The following is a 14,827-nucleotide window of genomic DNA, read 5'->3' as shown; positions in this document are numbered from 1 at the left end:
GCAATGAGCATGAAACTGAGCAAACTCAGGGAGGCAGTGAAGGACAGGAAGGCCTGGCGCAATATGGTTCATGGGGTCACGAAGAGTCGGACACGACTTAACGACTGAACAACAACAAAGTTACTGGCCATCAGCCTGTCTTGTGGTAATGAAATTCACAGGTTAATAATTCAGTGTATGAAGCAGGGGTGGGGGTTTTTTTGTGTATGCACATGTGATAAAACTCCTTCCCTGCTTATCAGCTTTCCAAGGAAAACTGGCTGGCAAACACTGAACCAAATATGATCTAATAAGATTTATCATTACCAAGCAACCCTGAAGTGAACAGATTCTAAGACAGCCCTGATTAAGCCCTCATCCACTGCTTTTAAGAAAATGGAGTCCAATTAGGTTTCATTGAATTATTCCAAGGTACAAGGTTTCTTAGTGTTGGAAAGAACATCCTTGGAGAGGTAAAGTAGGATTGTAGGTTGACTACCCCTTAGCAAGCTTACTTTAAAAATTCATCTAGATCTATATTCTGTAGGATGGCAGTCTGTTCTGAAATACATCTTTCTTGGTGAAACACAAAAACTGGTTTTCTAAAATGCTGGTAGCCTACTTTCTCTGAAGACTGTGTAATGCAATAATGAATCGTCCTCTGCTGCTCTTATTCTTTCTTGGGTCAGGCCTCCTTTCCAAAAGATTAGTGGCCAAGAAGAAACCTCAAGTAAGATGTGGTTACTGCTATCTAAAAACTGTTAAATCCACTTCCTTAATGCAGGTTTTACTGCAAGATAAAAGGGGAGGGGGGAAAAACCCTTTTGCAGAGCAACTTAAGAGTGGTTAATGTTATCAGTTTGTTCCTTTGGTGATGAATGTTAATCACATTCAGGACAAACATTGGTTCCCATCTGTTCTCATTTTGGAACAGATAAAAAGCAAGAAAACCAAGAACCTTGATTGGCAGACCTAATACTGATGTCCTTTAGATAGATAGATAGATAGATAGATAGATAGATAGATAGATAGATAGATAGATAGATAGATCTATCTATCTATCTATCTATCTATCTATCTATCTATGATTCAAATGTTAGCATGGAGATTTGTGAAGTTTTTGTGAAATTAATCACAATACAAAAGACATGTAAAAACATCAAGGGGGGTTTCCCAGCTGAAAGTTTCACTTTTCAATTTAACTTAAGTGTTTAGAATAATACAGAGCTGAAAAGCACAAGTTTACCTGGTCTTCTGAGGCCCAGAATGCAAGATTAAGAGGGCAAAGTCTAGCACTGGTGATTGGTACTTCTCCCATTATACAGTAGAGCTCGGTGGGCAATTGTTCAAGTCTCCTTCCCAAATGAAAGAAGCTTTTTGTCCCAGACAACTGAGAATTTCTATTAAATTATTTCAGTGATGTTCTTGATCTTTATTATGGAGGTGGGAGGATACTTAAAAGACTTGTTTTTTATTCATCTACTTTCCATTACCCTGAAGCATTACTCTGTCAACCTGCACTTCCCAAATAACAATGGGAAGAGTTTCTTCATGAAGCCCCTCTCACCGTCACCACCCTGGATTTAATTGAAGCCTGGAAATCTAGTGTGGTTATAGGTTGCTGGAGAGATAGAGAGGACATTCACACCATGGCTACTTTTTCATTAAACCAAGGATAAGAACACCACAATCCATCCAGGAGAATTTCAGCCAAGTTTTTTTTTGAAAAAACTTGAAACCTTTGAAACAACCTTTGAAAAAACCTTTGAAACAAATGTCAAAAGGAAATCCTCTTTCAGCAAGAGAACTCATAGGGTTTTGTGTGTGTGTGTGTGTGTATGTGTGTGTGTATATATATATATATATATATATATACACACACACATACATACATACATATGTACAGTGGAACCTCGGTTTACGAACTTAATTCATTCTGCGACTCTGGTCACGACCCGAATTGGTCGCAACCCGAAGCAAATTTTCCCATAAGGTTCAATGTAATTACCATTAATCCGTTCTGGCGTGGAGGACAGGGAGGCGGCTACTGCTTGGAGGGAGAGTCCCCCTCCCTACAACGTGTCAGGGGCGGAAAAATGGCCCCGGACCACGTGTCAGGGGCGGGAAAATGGCCCCGGACCACGTGTCAAGGGTGGGAAAATGACCGCGGACCACGTGTCACGGGCGGGAAAATGGCCGCGGACCACGTGTCACGGGCGGGAAAATGGCCGCGTATCCTGTTCGTACCCCGAGGTGGAGTTCGCAAACTGAACCAAAATTTTGCGGCCGGAGCTGGTCGTAACCCGAAAAGTTCGTTAACAGAAGCGTTCGTAACCCGAGGTTCCACTGTGTACACACACACACACACACACACACACACACACACACACATATATATATATATATATATATAGAGAGAGAGAGAGAGAGAGAGAGAGAGAGAACCTATATTTGTTTAGGAAATAATAGAAGAGTGCCTATATTTGTTTCAAAGAGTGCCTAAAACATTGCAGTGTTGGACCCTGATGCACTTCATTAGGAGGCAATTCCTCAGACCAGTGTCACTACAGAGAAAGGCCTTCTGCATCATCACATGGAGGCAGACTGAAAACCACTGCATGGAGAGCAGGATCTTCTCTAAAGATCACAAAATCATTTATGGAGCCTGGGGGTACAAGAGGCAATTCTTCAGTTTGTCTTGTAACTTGGGGTTTCATGCCTCAAGTTACAATATAGTAACTTGTATAGTCAATATAGTATACATATAGTAACTCATAGCAGCCATCTGGAAATAGGAAAACCATACTTACAGCAGCAATTTCATGTGAGCTTCCATGACCAGGGCTACCAAATCTGAGCCAACCTGTAGATAGTTGCAGCCCAAATCTGATAGCTCTATCCATTACAGAATCATCCCCTGGCCTCCAAAGATTGTTTGCTTCTGATATAACCTACACAGTATACCAAAAGTATTGGTATCTCTCCACTTCTTCTCAAGAATCCCAATTTGCCATGAAATAATTTGAAAGGACGCAAGTAAATGGCATCTGCCATTCTTTATTCCATAGTCCATTGAGCAGACACTTTGCTTTTGATGTCTAACTTCACAAATTCTTGTAAACAATAAAACAAATGAAAATGGCATTCCTGTGCTATAAGAGACATCAGGGAGTAATCTTACCCATTTGCTCTGTTGTCAATTAGTGTTTTGTGATTAGACATGCCTGCTGTGGCAGCTAGAGCTTATTATACAGTCCATAAATAATTACCTCTCTCTTCTGTGTGGGATAATGCTGCACTCATCAAAGAATCATAGAATCAACAGGAAAAGACCACCTTAGTCCAATGCTCTGTAAGGAGCAGGAAAGCCATTTCATCCACCCATGAAAGATGGGTGTCCAGCATCTTCTTCAACATTTCCAGAGCTGGAGAACCCACACCTTCCACAGGTAAACCGTTCCATTGTTGTACAGGTCTTGCTGTCAAGAAGCTTCACCTTATATTTAAGTCATCAGGTACAAGCTGAGCTTATACCTGTTATATCTGGTCCTAGTTCCAGAATATGGTTCTTTTCTGAGGGGAAACCTTGAGTCCCAAAGGCAAGAAACAAGGAGAGCTGGACTCTCCACATCAACTACACAGCCTTCTCTGCACTGCACATCTCTTCAGGTTTGGCCTTGTCAGCAGTTTCACTCCATGGTGCTCAGAAAGAGTCATAGAAATGATTTCATAGCCAGATGGTATTAATGTTAGTTTATGTTTTACCTCTTGTTAGCCTCTTTGAGTACTTGCTTAAGCAAAACATAAGATGTAAATTGAAAAAAATTAAATAAGTTACTCCTGTTAAGTTACTATTGTTAAGCATACTCAGCTTTTTAAAATTGATTTGTGATGTTCAAGTATTTTATGCATATTATATTATATATTAGTATAATAATGCATATTATACATTTATACAATATATAATTTATATAATATATATATAATTATATATAATATACAGTATATTATATATATATATATATATATATATATATATATATATATAATTATACATTTATATAATATATATATATATAATTATACATTTCAAACTATAGGTCAGCCTTCCACAATCAAGTCCACTGCAAACAGACTATTATTCCCATGGCAGGTGATTAAAGATGTAATCACATACATCTGAAAGACACTGAATCAGGGAAGGCTGCATTAGTTTGTGTACAAATATATTAGACAGAAGAATTTGTCTAATACAATGCAAAAGGTCATTTTAATGTTGGAGACCGACAGATGCCTCAAATACAAATCGGAAAACATTAAGGGAAATCACAGTATAATTTTGGGATGCTAAGTCACAAAATAAAAAACTTATTAAGGGTTTCTGTTTTCAGAGACTGAAATTTAAAAACAATCTCCAGATTTCCTTCAGTCTTATTTTTAGGTCCATGTTAACTCCAGTCTATCCCTAGATGACCAATTTTTATTTGAAAGATGGTGTGGTAACTGTCTAGACCTTTCATGCTATCGTATTTATTTTAGATAGTTTGGGCAGGCATTTTTATTATTATTCTTCTTCTTCCTCAAGACCAAGGGTAATTCCTATTTAAAGCAGTGTAGCGTGCTGAGCTAACGTTCCAGTACTTCCAAATTTACATAAGTATCCATTTCATGAAAGAACAAGTGGTAGAGCCAGACTGGAAAAAATACAGGTAACTATTTATAGAGGGGCTTTTTTTATCACAATCTTGCATGGAATTATATATGCTTAACGGCTATTATTTTAATTCCACTGAAGTTCGCAAAAACTGTGCGTGGCATCATACCTTTTAGTTCTTTTCTAATAATGTACTCACTTCTTAGTAAGAGATAAATCAGAAGAAATACTAGTTATGTCACTGTCACTTTTGTAGGCAAGACATGTTCTATAGTTAGAAGAGGTATATAAAAACACAAATTTTGAGAGGCAAGAATGCCACCCAAAATAGTTTCAAGGCAAGCTCTTACAAACAGGCATGCATATTTTAGAGACAGTGGAATGGAAGACATTCTACCTATAGAAAGCATACTGGCCAGTGACTGTGGGAATAAAAAATATGCATCCTGTCCCTATATCCAGATGAGTTTGATTATGTACTTAAATATTCCTCTTTTTAAAAAATTAATTAATTAATTAAAAAAATTAAAAACTCAGAGTAACACATTGTTGAAAGGCAGATGGATTTTGGAAGGATATATGAAGAGCCGATACTAACAACTGAAACAGCAATCAATTAACCATACCAATTGTGCAAATTGCCAAACTTTGGGAGGCTGGACTCACACCATCAGTAAAAAAATCCAATACAGTGCAGTTTATGTGAATATTATTCCTTTCTTTCGTGATACTTATTATTAAATTTATATGCCACCCATCTCCCCCAGAGGGTGACTCTGCCCAATTAAAAACCAAGACAATAAAAACAATAAAAATATAAATAACCCCCAATTAAAACACAAATAACAAACCTATAAAAGCAATATACAAATCAAGAAGATGGGGGAAGCAGTATCAATCATCCCATGAGCCAGCTCCAGCAATGCAAGCCCCCATCAGGCCCCCAGGCCATCCGGCATAGCCATGTTTTTACACCTTTTCAGAAGGCCAGAAGAGTGGGGGCAGCCCGCACCTCAGCTGGCAAGCTGTTCCACAGGGTGGGGGGCCACAGTAGAAAAGGCCCTCTTCCTAGACCCTGCCAGCGAAAATTCCTTGACTGGTGCAGTCCGCAACATGCCTCTTCTGCCGGACTCAGTGGGGTGGGCAGATATACCGGTTATATAAATAATAATAAAATAAACCTGTTTATTTCTGCCTTTCTATTTTGACTGTTAGTCTGGACAATTTCAAACTTCAAAAGACAGTTTGAAGCTGCAGCATCTGTAGAGGAGATGTAAAAAATCAAGATGATGGTTATAACCATGCGATTGACATCTCACTCCTTGTGTACATGCATTGCAGTTACAACCAACCCTTTGACTTTGTTTAACCCCTACCCCCTTGTGAACATCCCTGGCTTGAAGAATGACACATTTTAAAAAATAAATATTTATCAATATCACAATTTAAAGAAGGAACCTCTGAGTTGGGGCCACATCCAGATCCCAAGAATCCAGACATGGGGAAAGTCCCCAAGCCGTACTGCTTCCTTTAGGGTGTACCTGAACAAGATGATGCTCTGTGTTTGTTCTTTCTGTTTTTGTCAGCCTCCTTACTGGCATATCTGCTATTCTTGAAGAAACAACAGACTGTGTTAACCCATCACATAGTACGTTTGTTTTCTATTACCATGATGTTTGATCCTAACTTGTATCATTCATAAAATGGCATGTTGTTCTTGTGAGCTGAGCACTATGGTCGTTTTAACAAACCATGATCAAAACCATAGCACCATGGGTGAACTCAGCCACACAAATGCTAACTAGGAAGCAGCTCTACAAATATAGAACAGCCAGCCATCAACAGTAGTCCCTGAAGCTTCTAAAAATAAATCTGCATGTTAGGACACACATAACCAGTCATTATTTTAGTTTGAATCCAAACGGAAAAATAATCTAATTCATCGTAACCCAAGTCTTCTCAATGGTAGATAACATTTCTTTCCCACTGAGCTTTCCATGGGTACAGCAGAATACACCCATGGTTTTTGTTCTGTCATCCAGAACAGACATCTGTGCTTAAAACATTCCTGCTGCCTTCTCTCCCTCTCCACAGTCCTCATTATCCTCAACTTATTAACATGAACAAAAGAGACAATGAGCAATGAGCCAGCAAAAGGGAAACAGAGAACTGCCAAAGGACTATGCATTTGTACACGAAAGCCTAATTTTATAAACTGGGATGAAGGTCACTTGTGGAACTTGATACGGAAGAGAAGCAGGACTAGTTCATAATTCATCACCTGATGATTGCAATGTCACCTGATAAATTGCAAATGAAAGACATATGTCTATGAACTTTTGTTAACAGAACATCAAAGACAGAATTCCTGAATCGGATCACAAGTCATCGAATAATCTCATATGCTGCTTGCTTGAGGGTGAATCAAAGATTCATCCACTCCAAAAGAAGAAATGTAGCAACAAATACAAATGTATATATCTTTTCCCTACTTTACACATATTGCAGTATAGTTGGAAAAGAGACTCCCTACCCTTCCTTGAATTTTAAGCTCCTGTTTGTCTGAACAGAAGATTCAACAGAGCAAGGATGAGGCTTTACGTAATGTATTAAGAATTAACAAATTATCTTCTGAATGCCTACTCAAATAAACTGCTCTATGATCCGTGATCTGTTTCTCTCTTGACTGACTACTATGGTGCAATGGCCTTGTGTGTTTGCCCATTTTGATATGAAAATACCACTGTTTGCTCCAGATTAAAATAGCAACTTGCCAACGTTTCCTGCAATTAGAAAAAATTCAGGAAAAAGGACGGGTTCTTTTCCACATTGCCAAGAACAAATTGGTAAAAGCAAGCAGACACGTTGAATTTTAACCTTGTACAGGGACAGGATGTTCATACTCAGCAACTGCTCTCCAAATACATTTGACAAACATGCCAAGCTGCTAGAGTGGTCCATCTGCCACAATGTCAGTTTCTAGCCAAAATATCTGTTTTACCATTTAGGTACATGGGGGTTGGCTTATACAGGTCTGCCTGTTTTCAATACTACTAGCATGTTTCAACTTGGCATGACAAATATATTCAGTAATAGATTACTATTAGCTAATATTATCACACACACGAGGTGTTGAACAAGGGGCAACACCTCAAAGAAAGAGCATAAATCGTCTATGTTCCCAGATATAATTTCAGCATCTTTAGTTAAAACTTAAAATTATCAGAGGGCAAAATATTCTCCCTATGATCTTGCCTGTCAAAGTACAGCAAGCTTTATAAGGTAAGTAATATACCTATTTAATTGGATCAATTATAAGCATTCCACACAAAGTGAAGTATCCAAGGAATAGTCCAGCATGTGTAACAAAAATTAAGCCAAAGCTTTCAATCCATAGGTGAATGCTAACTGCGCCTGATGAACGCTATAGTCAACATTATCATACATACATACTTTTAAGCATGTGATCACTCTGATTATGAGTCACAAAATACCAGCCTCTGTTCAGAGTTCGTTTATGAATTTATTTAGAAAGTAGAGAAGTTTTGTGAACACTTTATATTCCAAATAGAGATGTATTTCATTACCTTATTTCCCATCATTTGTCCATGTACTAATTCTTCATTTTCTTCCATCCCATATCACTATGATTTGTTTCTTCTTAGAAATCCACATGTAAAAATGGAAATATTTTCATATCTTTTTTTAAAGTCAAGAATGACATCATCACTAAATTCAGAGAAGAACACTATCCAAGGGATAACTATATTCCAGGTTACATTAATCTTTGATAAATTAAGATTTGCAACAAATTCTTCAGACTTCCCTACTTTTACTGATCTTTCCCTTGTTATCCCATCTGAGGTAGACAGATGGACAATTTGGAAACCTCTTCAGGCATCACTGTATGATTTCATGCTACAGTGAAGACATCTACCCTCCAAAAGAATTTACCCTAAAATCTTTAAAATTTTGATGATCTCATCTTGGAGACCAACTGCAATAGCACACAAACTTCTTGTACCATTCTTGTCTGAAATAAGAGCTCATCTAAGAATACCAAAATCTCTTAACATGATTATCTCATGTTAATCATTTCAGTAATTTTTAAATTATGTTTATTTAATTCTAAGGCCTTGCAGATGTGATGCAGGAATGCTGCAAGTGCCAATACTGCTAATCTAAACAATCAGGTTGTCAGAACTAAGTCAGAAAACATCATTCTTATAGAGCATACATATTTGGAAGCTGTTACCTAAAAACAGAAAACACATGGAATCTCTTTTTAACTGTTTAACTGGACTGCAATAGAAACTAATATAACAATTTTCAAAACCACTAGTACCTAAATATAAATTTATTGAGATTCTGTACGCAAAACTTTTGGAAAAACAGCTCTATGCCATATAAATAAAGGCTGAGAATTATTATAATTATTGATATGGCTCTATTAATTGTGTTGACATTATTAACTATGTTATGACCTTCAAAATATATTTGCAATATTCATCTCCATACAATTTACTTTCACAAGATGGGATATCAATGTTTATATCCACTATGTCATTACTAAATGGAAATTCCAATATAAATGTTATTAAGCTCTCATATTCCACTTCCCAGCACTGTTTCATGGAACATTAATTCTCATAAACACATTGGAGATGAACAATCTTTCATTCCAGCATCATGTCATTAGTCAACAAGCAAAATTGATCACTAGAACCATATTTTTTCTAGTAGATTGACTTGGCTTAAATACTTCAGGAAATCTGGTCAAATTCTATTTTAAAATGCCTCTTTTTTGTAATAATGTTATTAAAGTTTACAAATACAAAGAAAACAGAATAATACAAACTAAAAGAAATATAAAAAAGAGGAAAAGAAAAAGAAAAGTGAAAAGAGGGAGAAAAAAGAAAAGAAAAAAGAAAAAAAGAAGGAACTTAAAAGTGACTCCCCCCCTCCAAACAAGTATAAACAGCTCCCATAACTTAATACCTTCTCTAGTATTTCAGTAATTTAAAAAATGATCTCTTCTTCCCATAACTCATATCTTATCAATAAATAAACTGTAAAAACTCATTCACTTGTATTAAACAAAAGTCCATTAAGAGCTACCAGAAATAATAAATATATATATATATATTAACCTTAATGAAATAAATCCATTTTGTGCTCTAAGTTATCACTTTCTCTAAAAGATAAAGCAAAAGAAATCTCTCCCCAGTTGTAAACAAATCTTTAAAGCATCATCATTCAGTCCTAAAGAAATTCCATTAGCAGCTGCCAGAAACATACATATATACGTGTGTATGTGTGTGTGTAAACCCAGATCAAATAAATTCACTTTGTAGTCATTTCTTTTATTTTTAAAAAGCTTGGTCTTTAATCCCGACAAATAGTGTCCCACAAATTGATATCTTATCTTTTTCTCTTTGTCACCTCTCAGGGACAGCTCCAGTAGTTTAGCAGGTCAAAATGCCTCTTTTTAAATGGCTAAATATCTGAAGACACACAATTTTTAAAACATGTATTCATTTCATTAATTTGAACTCATAATTTCATAAATTCTAAAGTAATGATGCAATACTATACATACAAAAATGTATGCATGTATGCATGTTTATTCAGATGTCTGATTCAGTTTAACATGCCTTAACTTCAGGCAGCTATGTATAATGGATCTGAGCAATATATCTCCAAATATTTTGGGGACTACAACTTCCAATAATCTTTGCTTTAAACCATGTTGGCCAGGATGGAAGATGGAAATTGGAGTTCAACAACATCTGAAGGGGAATGTATTATTAATCCCTAGTGCAAAATGTCAGGGTTATAATGTTGTTGTTTAGTCGTTAAGTCGTGTCCGACTCTTCGTGACCCCATGAACCATATTGCGCCAGGCCTTCCTGTCCTTCACTGCCTCCCTGAGTTTGCTCAGTTTCATGCTCATTGCTTCAGTGATGCTATCTAACCATCTCATCCTCTGCCGTCCTCTTCTCCTTTTGCCTTCAATCTTTCCCAGCATCAGGGTCTTCTCCAAAGAGATCTCTCTTCGCATTAGGTGGCCAAAATATCTGAGCTTGAGCTTCATTATCGATCCTTCCAATGAGCAATCAGGGTTGATTTCCTTTATAAATACCCTGATCACCACCGAGCTGATCTACTGCAATGGACTCTATATGGGGCTACCTTTGGAGATAACCTGGAAGCTCCACCTGGTGCAAAACGTGGCAGCTAGATTACTGCTAGGCTAATCCCTCTGGGGTAAAAGAATACCTGTATTAAAGTTGCTTCATTAGTTGCTGGTACATTTCCAGGCCCAACTCAACAGGTCATTACTTTTAAAGCCTTATACAGTGCAACACTGGGCAATATCAGGCAAAATCTTGCCAAACTTGAAGTGCTGGTCTGGTCCAATCAACTAGAGAAGGCCTACTGAGAGTCCCACATCTTTGTGAGATACATAGGGTGTGGACAATATGACAGGCTTTCTCCATGGTAGCCCCCAAAAGCATGTGTCACCTCCCCTTTGTTGACAGTCCAAAAACAAGTTAATCAATTTATTTCAGTGAGCCCCATCTGACTGACTGAAAACATTTCTTTGATTTTTGATTGGGATTATATTGTTAAGTTTTTCTTTTTTCCCTTTTTGTTATGGTACATTACCCAGAGTCCTTTGAGGTTGTGGCAGGTTACAAGTACCAACAAGAAATAAAATTCTAAATTTAAATTGTAGGCCACCTATGCAATTCTGAAGTCTAGCATCCTCCAAACCTGATCAATTGATTGATCGATAGATAGAAAACCCACCAAGCTCAACACTGCCCATAAAGTCACTCAGCAGCTAGTTGCTAAACTCCCATATCCAATGCCTGTCCAGGATCACAACAATAAAACAAAGGAGGAAGGGATGATTATTAAGCACCCACTAGCCTCTGAAATTATATAAAGGCCCCCTGCTTTTTGGCACATCTCTGACCCTAGCTTCAGGGAAACAAGGCTCCTTTAAAACAATCCAATCCTTTAAACTGTAATCAAAATGCTACTTCTATAAACTTTTCCAATCTTTGGAAAGAAGCCTCTAGGGTACCCATACAGACTGGATTCAGAAAACATATTAAACCCAGGTTTGGTTTAATTGTAGTTATTGAATTAATTACAATTGGGTGGATTTCCACAACATAGTAAACCACTACTCCTTATTCACAAACTGCAATAGCTAGGATCACATAGGTTAAACCAAAGTTAAGTATGTACATTCTGATTTAACAGAATGGATGAAGTAAGAAACAAACTGATCTGTTTCCCACATTGCTTGATTGTTCATTTTGGCCAAATAAGAATTTACATATTCAATTTCTTCTGAGGATCCTCTTGAATGGCAAGATGCTTCTGCAAATTTTGGCTTCTACATTTTTTTATGGCTGGCTAGTTCCAAGATCACTAACTTTTGTGTTCCTGACAAATACTTATTATCCAGAAAGTACAGAAGTATATTTCATAGGAAGACAGTGAATATTCAGTTCATTAATGTGATTTCAAAAACAAACTGATCAAATCTTTGAATTGTGAAAGTTGTTTCTTCCAAATCCATTCAAATGAGTTCAAGCAGTTCTATGGACAGGCACGGTGTTTTCTGAATCAATTCAGAAATATGTATCAAGAAAGATGTTGTTCTCTGTCAATTAATGCACTTTGGCATCATCTAATTATAACTGTTCTCCAACAGATGGCAGCACCTAGCAAGTCTTGGCTGATCAGAGAAGCTAAGTAGGGTTGGCCCTAGATAGTACTTGGATGGGAGATCATTTAGGAATTCTGGGGCTGTTGGCTAGTCTATACAGTTAGAAGAAGAAGAAGAAGAAAGCATTTGCAAACTATTTCTATTATGTGGCCAGGAAAACTGTATGAATACAGTCACTAGAAGTCAAGCTCAACTTGACAGCATCCTTTAAAAAAAACTATGTTAGCTAATTAGTGCTGATCAAGGGCAATTCTTACACAATACAGAGATAATTTAAGGACTTGTCTGTTGCAAGATGTGACAGTGATCAAGATGATTCTAAAAGAGAACCTGGGTCTCCAGATGTTACTGTGCTACAATTTCCATTGTCATTTTCAATTGGTATTAAGATGAACCAGTTTAAAAGACTGACCTAACCTCTGAATTATGTCTATCAAAGGCTATGAAGTGCAGTTGCTACATGGAATTGCAGTACACTTTCAACTCTACTTATGTTGTAAGAGAATCACAACCAGAATTTGATATAACTCAGCAAAACACTAATTTTGCACCAAGCCTACCAAAAGATACTTGTGCACAGTTTTTTGTTAATTTCAACAACTGTATCAGCTACCTCACAAGAATGATACACCTGCTGGGACACAAAAACTCAAAGGATTAAATTCTCATGGCACACTAAGCCATTTTGCTTTGGGTTAACCAACTGAGGCTATTCAGCAAACCATGATGAAGGAACTGCATAGTGCAATGGGGAACCCAGCCAAAGCTTTCCAAGTCACCAGGTGGGAAGCAGGTGGAACTTCTGTAGGAGCTCTCCAAGGTAGGCAGAATCAAAGAAGACTTTACCTTGCAACTGTGCTGAGAGGGACTCTTGATGCTGTTGATACTTGAGGGCCACAGCCTCGGCCTTCCTCAGCTGGTTCTGCAACTCATAGTACAGCATTGCCCCATAGATGAAGCCAAACACCACGGTCAGGAGCAAGAGAGACTGCAGGATCCGCTTCTGCTTTCGGGAACACATCCCGTTGCCCATAGTCCCTACCTTGGAGGCGGGATTCACGTAGGTGTCCACCTAGGACTTCAGCGGCATCAGGCCACACCATCAACAGGGAAGAGACCTCAGAGAATAGGAGTTTCTGGCGCAGGCGCTGCCATGGGCCCTGGTGCAAACTTTAACCAGCTGCAACCTGGCACTGAGCAAGGTGTTGCCAGGAATCCAAGGTCATAGCCCAGCGAGCTTGGCGAGGGCTGCGGGTTCCCAGGAGACCGAGATAAGGCACTGCCTGGAGGGGAGGGGGGGAGGGAGGGTCGCTGGTCCCCGGCCCGCTAGAAGAGGCCAGTTCAGCTGGCCGCGGGCATCGACAAGGAAGCCTTCCCCAGCGCTCCTCGGAGGTGCAGTTCAGAAGAAACGGGACATCTCCAGGCAGGCTCGCCCTCTCTCCACCAATGACTCTGCCGACTCTCAAGGTGAATCACCTGCCACCAGTTCTCCAGACCTGCTGCGGGGACGGTCCCCTCGGAGCTGGAGGGCTCTTCTGCCCGGCGCCCTCTCGCTTTCGCGGGGATGGGTTGACGGGAGCCCTGCCAGACTCTTCCACCAACGCAAGTCTCCCCTCGTAGACTCTCCAGAGCGCCTTTCCGGCTAAAGTTACTTTTTGGGGGCCAAACTGCCGAGGAGGAACCTTTTCTTCTCCGGCTCCCCGCCTCGCCCTGGCCACCTTCCAGCCCCGCACTTACGTGTCACCTCCGCTCCCGGGCTGCTTTTTCTAGCGGGATCCCTGAAGGAAGTCCCGCTCCGGCCGCCGCCTCATTGGGCGCAGCCTCTGGATACTCCCCTCCTCTCGGGCAGGCAGCTCGCGCGCGCATTGGGCGTTCCGCGCGTCTGTCTGGCCCGCGGGGCGCCAACCTCCCCGCCCCGCCCCCGCCCCCGCCCCCGCTTCTCTCGGCGTTGGGAGCGGAGGGGAGAGGCGAAGAGGCGGGTGGGGCTGTTGGGGAGGGCGGGGTTGTCGCGCGCCGGGGCTGGGGGGGGTAGCAGATGCGCGGAGGCGCGCGCGCTCGGTCGCTGGCTGGCGAACGTGGTCTGCTGGCCGGTCTCCAGCAAACGCAAGCGTCTGCCGTGGGTGGGTGTGTGGGCTACTGTGTCCCTATTGCAAAAATACGGAGCCCACCCCCCACCCCGAGATGGCAGCCAAGCGTTGGCGTTCTCTCCATCTCTGGGCTGCCGCCTTGGGGTCGTCCGGATTTTTGGCAACCCAAATATGGTCGCCCTGCGGCGTCTAGCGTTTATCACTTGGACTTTCACTCAGTGGATTTAAAATATTTCTTCGGCCGTCTGTAAGGGCAAAACCCATGCGACTGCACCGGCAGACGTAAATAAGCGTGTTTTAAAAAGAGAGGTGTTTTACTAGCCCAGTTTCCTAGAGTGGAATCAGAGATGAGCTAAAAAT

The 14,827-nt window shown here is 39.9% G+C and overlaps 1 protein-coding gene across 3 annotated transcripts in view; it reads right to left on the bottom strand.

The window, feature by feature from the left end:
* The window catches only part of GOLIM4 (golgi integral membrane protein 4), a 62,016-nt gene extending 47,825 nt beyond the window's left edge, over positions 1 to 14,191 (bottom strand). For all 3 annotated transcript variants that reach the window (XM_088132633.1, XM_088132634.1, XM_088132635.1), the window contains exon 1: positions 13,227 to 14,191. In XM_088132633.1, the coding sequence (XP_087988759.1) occupies positions 13,227 to 13,413 (187 nt within the window). In that variant the 5' untranslated portion in view covers positions 13,414 to 14,191. The remainder of the gene's footprint in view (positions 1 to 13,226) is intronic.
* Positions 14,192 to 14,827: the final 636 nt, after the last annotated feature.

Source organism: Python bivittatus, unplaced genomic scaffold (genome assembly GCF_059951505.1).
Source record: "Python bivittatus isolate LINGU-HERP-01145 unplaced genomic scaffold, Pbiv_v1 ctg000980_np1212, whole genome shotgun sequence".
NCBI classification, from domain to species: Eukaryota; Metazoa; Chordata; class Lepidosauria; order Squamata; family Pythonidae; genus Python; species Python bivittatus.
Note: the sequence above shows the minus strand (reverse complement) of the source record. Positions and strands in the feature narration are given on the sequence as shown.